Below are 6,693 nucleotides of genomic sequence, written 5' to 3' on the forward strand. Positions count from 1 at the left end.
TCCTAGGACAACCAGGCCAGCAACGATGCCCATGATGGTGATGGTGGGCTGGGAAGATAGCTCTGGGAAAGGATGGAAGTTGAGGGGTCCTTACCCCAGGCCTTAGCCCTGACCCTGCTGAAGGGCTCCAGAAGGGCTCCTCCTTTCCATGAGATGTGACCCCTCATCCCCTCCTTACCCCATCGCAGGTTGAGGGGCTGGAGCAGCCCCTCATGTGGCACATGACATGTGTATCTCTGCTTCTCTCCAGAAGGTACCATCACGGCTGCCCAATTCTGGAAAGTTCCATCCCCTGCAGGCCCGGTCTCCACAAGCTCGGGGTCCTGGGTGTGGTCCTCCCCATCCTGCTGCCAGGTCAATGTGATATCCACAGGGTAGAAGCCCAGGGCCCAGCACCTCAGTGTGGCCTCATGGTCAGAGATGGAGTGGTATGTCACGTGTGTCTTGGCGGGGTGAGGTGTCTGACAGGAAAAGTCAGAAAATTCAGGTACTTTCCATCTCTCCTGGGACACCCCAGCAGTGCCCATGTGACCATCCTGAAAATAAACAGGACACCTGGGGTGGGGAAGGGAGCACAGAACCCAGACACCAGCCTGGCCACAAGCACCTGGGATAATCTCCTATTCCTTGGAAAGTTCTAGTTTTTGAAGAGGGAACAGGGACTTCTGGTCCTGATATGAGTGGAGGCCGAGGGACTCAGAATAGCTGGAATCAGACCCCCCCACACACACACACTGAGTGTGAAGAAGAGAACAAGATCAGAGAGAAACAGTCATGGTGCCCAAGGGTGCTGCAGGGGTCAAAGGGGACCGCTGATCAGTATTCCAGGGACTGTCTTCCCCTCCACTCCCTCAGAGACTTCATCCCTTAATTGTGCCAGAGAGCAGGGTGGGCCCTCAGAGGAAACCCAGGAGGATTCATCCCTTTCTAGATTCAAGAGAGAGCGATATATTTTTTTTCAATGCCCTAGAAACTTTGTAGATTTGTAGATAATATGCACAGATACAAATACATTATTCATTAAGTACAACTCACATCTGTGTTTTATTATACTCTAAAATATACAGGAATCTTGATGTACTGAAAGAGTGCAAGTAAATACAGTATTCAAGCAGTCACTATTTCTATGTACATGCTCGTTAATTCTTCAAAAAACCCACAAAATTATCAAATAGATCAAAATACTGTTCTGTGTTTTCACAATTTATATTCAGAAAAACCAGCTGATAATTTACAATGTCATATAAGTTTCCAGTTTCACAATACAAAAAGGATAAAATGAAATTGGGTATCATTTTGTTGCAATTTATAGTATTTTACCCATACCTGTAAGACCCTCAATGTATATGAAATCATTTTCACTGGGAAAGTGACAGAGTAAAAACAGAACCACAGAAATTGTTACTTAGAAGCCGAAATAGCCTCTCTCTCTTTTGCTATTTGAAAGGTAGTCTTCAATTTGGCAGGCAACTGTTTCTCTCACCAAATAGTAACTGGTTACAAACATGCTACCTTAAATATGAATAGGACCTAAGGCTTTAGTATTTTAAATCTTGCCCAGTACGGAAGTACTTTCCAAGAGACTTAGTGATGTTTAACTTATGAACAACAAGGGATTTTCCTTTTGATTATTCACTTTTTCAAAACTCATAGATCAGAATAAACAAAAAAATCTCCCAAGCCATGGTGGGGACACAAAAGTAATATAAGTGACTAAGGTGTGCCATTCAAAGTAGAGAGGTTGAAGACTCCAGGCCCCAGGACCACTACTGTAGTTGCAATAGGGTGAAATAATCTACTTTGGATTTCATGAATTTTTTTTCCTAGGAAATTCTTTACATTTTTAAACAAAAATAGTACTATTTTAAACCCAAACCATTCAACACAGGGCAAGAGCCTGACCCCAATCCATCTCAATGTCTGTCACAAGTATTTTCACCCATACTGCACCCAGTCAGCTGGTTTTTAGTTCTAATAGTATAAAAGTTGGAAATTTGAAATTTTTATGTAGAAAAAAATGTAAAAATACATCTGCTTTCTCTCATGGTTTAATACAGCATTGGAAGGCTTTCAGATGTTTTCTTAAAAAGAAAAACAAAAAACCCAACATTTAAAATCAAATCTCAGCTTCATTTCCAGAAATATTGCAGTTTGGTTTAGGTAATGTTTCATTTCATCTACTCCAGTTTCCACAAAATGGCATTTTATTTAAAAAACCTTTCCATTATTTGGTCCTTTTGCAATTTGCTGTGCACATAATGCCTACTGTACCAAACTTTTATTGCCTTTAAATTTAGTTGTAATTTTATTGATAAAATTTAAATCTAGTGTCCTTATTTCTTCTGTTACTATAGTGTTGCTTGTGTAAGCAGGTTAGAGTGCACAATGTCCCCAATTATTCCTGGCACTGCAAAACCAAATTAAACAATTCCACAAAGAATTCTGACATCAATGTGTTTTCCTCAGTCAAGTCTATTTCAAGATTCTAGAAGTTCATTTTGTAAAACTTGCCTTTAAAACTCTTCCTCCTTAATGTCATCACATCTCTTAACATTGGCTCACTGTGCGATCTTTCCTCTTAGGTTGAATTTGTAGGTGAATATGAAAGTGCCTTTTTTCCTGAAAAAGCACAGTTTGAAGCTTTACTGTGAGAACTCCCTTCTCCTCAGCCTCTCAGTAGGTCTCAGAATCGGAGTCATTGAGCTCATCCACGTCAGTGTATAAGTATTCCTGTTCCCCGCCAATGTTATTGAAACTGCAATAGGAGCTAGGTTCATTCCTCATGATGGGCAAAGCTTCAAAGCTGACTGTTTTTGAGGTGTTGGTATAATGGTTAATGGCATTGAATGTCAAAGATGATAAAGGACTACTTGATGAGACAGGCATCATGGTGGCCAAAATGAGAGCCAGGCAATCAGCCACATCCTTATTGGGAGCACAGGCCAAAGCTGGGGTATAGCCATTTTCATCTACTGCAAGCACACTTGCTCCTTTTCCCAAAAGTTCCTGAACCACCATTGTTAGCCCATTTCGGGCAGCAACATGCAGAGGTGTTTGCAAGGCTGCGTTGGTTGCATTGATGAGGTTTCTATCTGTTATCTTTTCCAGTATTAACAAGGCACTAGTTTCATGACCCTTGCTACAAGCCAAATGGAGGGCAGTATTTTTACTGTTATCTTGTAAAGTCAGATCTGCACTAGCACTGCTAACCAGCATCTCAACTGTATTTGTTTGTCCATTTTCTGCAGCCATCATAAGAGGTGTTTTCCCGGTAGAGTCCACAGAATTGACTTGAGCATTATGGCTAAGCAGCAGCTGTAAACACTCGACATGGTCTGTGAAGGCAGCTGCATGGAGAGGAGTTCTTCCTTTTGAATCTGTGGTGTTCACGATGCTGGCACCTAATGTATCAATCAACATCTCAGCAGCACCTTCGTTGTCATTTATCACAGCACAATGCAATGGACTAAAAGCATTTCCTTCTGTTTTCTGGAAAACTTCCTGTTCTAAAAGAAGTTCTACACATGTCTCATGACCATTGTAGCAAGCCCAGTGAAGTGCTGTATATCCATGATTGTCTGCTATGGCTGGATTTGCATCCATAGATGCTGCTGACTGCAAAAGGGCTCCAAGAACACCAATGTGTCCACAGGCTGCAGACAGGTGTATAGGTGTCCGGTCCCTGTTATCCCGAAGTAAGCACTTAGCACCATGTTGAAGTAATGCATCTACACATTCTTCATGGCCTGTAACTGCCCCTCTATGCAATGCTGTCCTTCCCCATTTATCTTTGGCATCTACATTTGCTCCTTTGTTCAGCAATGAGTAAACACAGTCTGTGTGCCCGTTGAGAACAGACAGCATCAGACGCGTCTGTCCATTTCCATCTTGAATATCTACTGCATTCTGCGGTTCTGCATTTCCTATTAATAGCTGTAAGCATTCTGAATGACCATTTGTTGCTGCTGCATGTATAGGTGTCCTCTTCAAAATGTAATCTTTTGCTAAGATTGAGGCTCCCTGATTAATGAGTACATCCACACATTCAACATGGCCCTTAAATGCTGCAAGATCTAGAGGTGTTTTTCCACTACTATTTCTGACATCTAGGTCTAATAAAGACTGTACCAACACTTCCAGTGCTTGATGGTGACCATGATAGGCAGCCAAGTGTAAAGGGCTTATTGTTGCTCTATTATCTGAATCACTCAGCATGTCTGTTCCTGAGGTTTCCATTAAAACATCTAGAGGAGTTTCACTTGCAATCAGCTGAAGACATAGACCGTGACCATAAGCAGCTGAATAGTGAACTGCATTGTATCCTTGCTTATCACGTATCCCTGGATTTGCATCGTTTCTTAGTAAGTATTCCAGGCACTTGCCATCTGTGTCTGATGTAGCTGCATAGTGCAGGGGTGTGCAGCCTCTTTCATCAAGGTCATTCACACTTGCTCCTGATCCCACAAGGGCAAACAGGCACTGGTAATTGCAGTTGGCAGCAGCGTAGTGCAGTGGAGATCTCCCAAATTTGTCCTTTTTGTTGAAGTCTGCACCAGTATTCAGCAGAAGGTTTAGGCACTCCAGATTCCCTCCAGCTGCAGCTGCATGTAGACAAGTCCCGCCAAAATCATCTGGGGTGTCTATATCAAATCCTGAAGAAAGAAGTTTTCTGCAGCAATCTGAAAAGCCACTTAAGGCAGCCAAGTGGAGGGGGAACATTCCATGTATGCCGCGTTTTGCAGTGTCAGCACCACTTGTAATAAGAGTGTTGATCAGCAGCTCATGGCCATACCGTGCTGCTATGTGCAAAGGGGTATTTTCATTCTTATCCTCACAGTCGATTACAGCTCCGCTCTGGATAATGGTTTGTGATCGGGAGAATCTACCGTGGAGGGCAGTCATATGCAGTGGGGTTTTCCCATCTTTACTCTTCATATTGACATCAGCCCCATTACCAACTAGAAGTTCTAAACACAATGCTCCATGTGTTGATGCAGCAGCAAAGTGCAAAGGAGTAAATCCATTTTCATTCTTTTGATTTACAATAGCACCACAGTCTATAAGTTCATTCACTACAACATCTTGTCCATTATAGCAGGCTACATGAAGAGGTGTATTTCCATAGGCATTTGGTTCATTCATATCAACTCCAAGATCTAGAAGTACTGTCAAGTACTGACTACGCTGATCATTCCACTAGAGGCTGCTGCATGAAGAGGTGTATAAGACTTCTTATCCTTGCATGTCACTTCAGCTCCATGTGACACAAGTAATTTCACTACTTCAATGTGACCCTTGTAACCATCAGGAAAGGGTTGGTTATACTGTGTGATGGTTGGCAATCAAATCCCAAATCTCAGTGGCTTAAACAATTAATGTTTTTATTTCTCTCTCAACCCTAACAGGTTGTCAATAGGGCTTCTCTAAGTCACTCAAAGAACCAGGCTCATGTAACTGACATCATCTTCAATGTGGCTGGTCACCATATATGCTGCCCAATGGATAGCACGCCTATCTTTCTTGTCAAAAGCATTAATATTGGCACCTCTAGACAAGAGTAGTTTGACTATCTCACCATGTCCACTGTAAGCTGCATGATGTAATGCAGTTCTCCCTGCTCGATCAGACACGTTTACATTACTCAGAAGAGGTACCAAAGCTTCAGCACACTTTACAGCTTTATTAGCAGCAGCTATATGTAAAGGGGTTTGCCAATTTTTGTCTCGAGCATTAACATCTGCAGAATGTTTCAAAAGTACCTGAACTGCTTCCTCACTACAAGATGCAACTGCTCTGTGTAAAGGTGTCAACCATTTGCTGTCTTTGGCATTAACTCTAGCTCCAGATAAAATAAGAAGTTCAATGATTTCTGCATCTCCAAGATAAGCTGCAGCGTGCAATGGGGTTCGCTTTTCATTGTCCTGAAAGTTAACATCTTCTTTCTTAAATATCAGTGCTCGAACTTCGTCGGGATCTCCGTTAAATATAGCTTGTACCAGTGATGGCATAATAGGAATTCCCATACTATTTTCCTCTGGAGGCAGTTGTACTGTTTCAATTCCAATCACAAGCCTGGTCGCGGAGTTTGAGGAACGCCATGGCGGTCCCAGCCTCCGCCGCCGCCGCCGCCAAGAGGTGAGGAGCCCGGCCGGTCCCGCCTCCTCCTCTGAGGACTCCCCGCCCTCTTCCTTCCTTTCTTTTTCTTTCCCTCTGCTGCCTCCCAGAGCAGCCCTACCCGCTGCCGCCGCCGTCGCCGCCGCCTCCTCACGCCCCCTTCCCGAAATACCCTGGCAGCCCCCGCGGCCGCGCCGTTCCAGCCCGCGGCAGCGGCGGCATCCAAACTCCACCGAGAGAGCGATATTCTAGCGTTGATCCCATTTTTCCTCCACTTCAGGTGCAAGGCCAGCCCCGGAGATCTACTGGAGATGGGGAAGCCTCTCCACCACCCCTGCTATCCACGCGCTGCAGCGTCTCCTCGTTCTCCAGGAATCTGCGGAGCCACTCCACAAACCTGCCCTCCACGTAGGCCTTGACGTGCTCTGAGTTATTTGTCCACCTCCCACTTGCCCTGGGAAATCTGCGCCGCTGTGTCCACCGCGGTCCAGGAACGCAGGTCCTCGTTCAGGGCGAGGTAATTCTTGCCGTGGTAGGCTAACTGTTCATACCCACGGAGGAGGCGCCTGTAAGGCCCCA

General features: G+C 44.3%; 1 protein-coding gene across 1 annotated transcript; it reads right to left on the reverse strand.

The window, feature by feature from the left end:
* Positions 1–1,025: 1,025 nt before the first annotated feature.
* Positions 1,026–6,345, reverse strand: LOC144576530 (serine/threonine-protein phosphatase 6 regulatory ankyrin repeat subunit A-like). Its single transcript, XM_078368564.1, is given in 3 exon segments — positions 1,026–5,166; positions 5,169–5,294; positions 5,484–6,345. Coding segments are annotated over 3 exon segments (3,159 nt in total). The 5' UTR covers positions 6,024–6,345; the 3' UTR covers positions 1,026–2,673.
* Between the last annotated feature and the right edge of the window lie 348 nt (positions 6,346–6,693).

The sequence above is a fragment of the Callithrix jacchus genome, chromosome 4 (genome assembly GCF_049354715.1).
Source record: "Callithrix jacchus isolate 240 chromosome 4, calJac240_pri, whole genome shotgun sequence".
NCBI classification, from domain to species: Eukaryota; Metazoa; Chordata; class Mammalia; order Primates; family Cebidae; genus Callithrix; species Callithrix jacchus.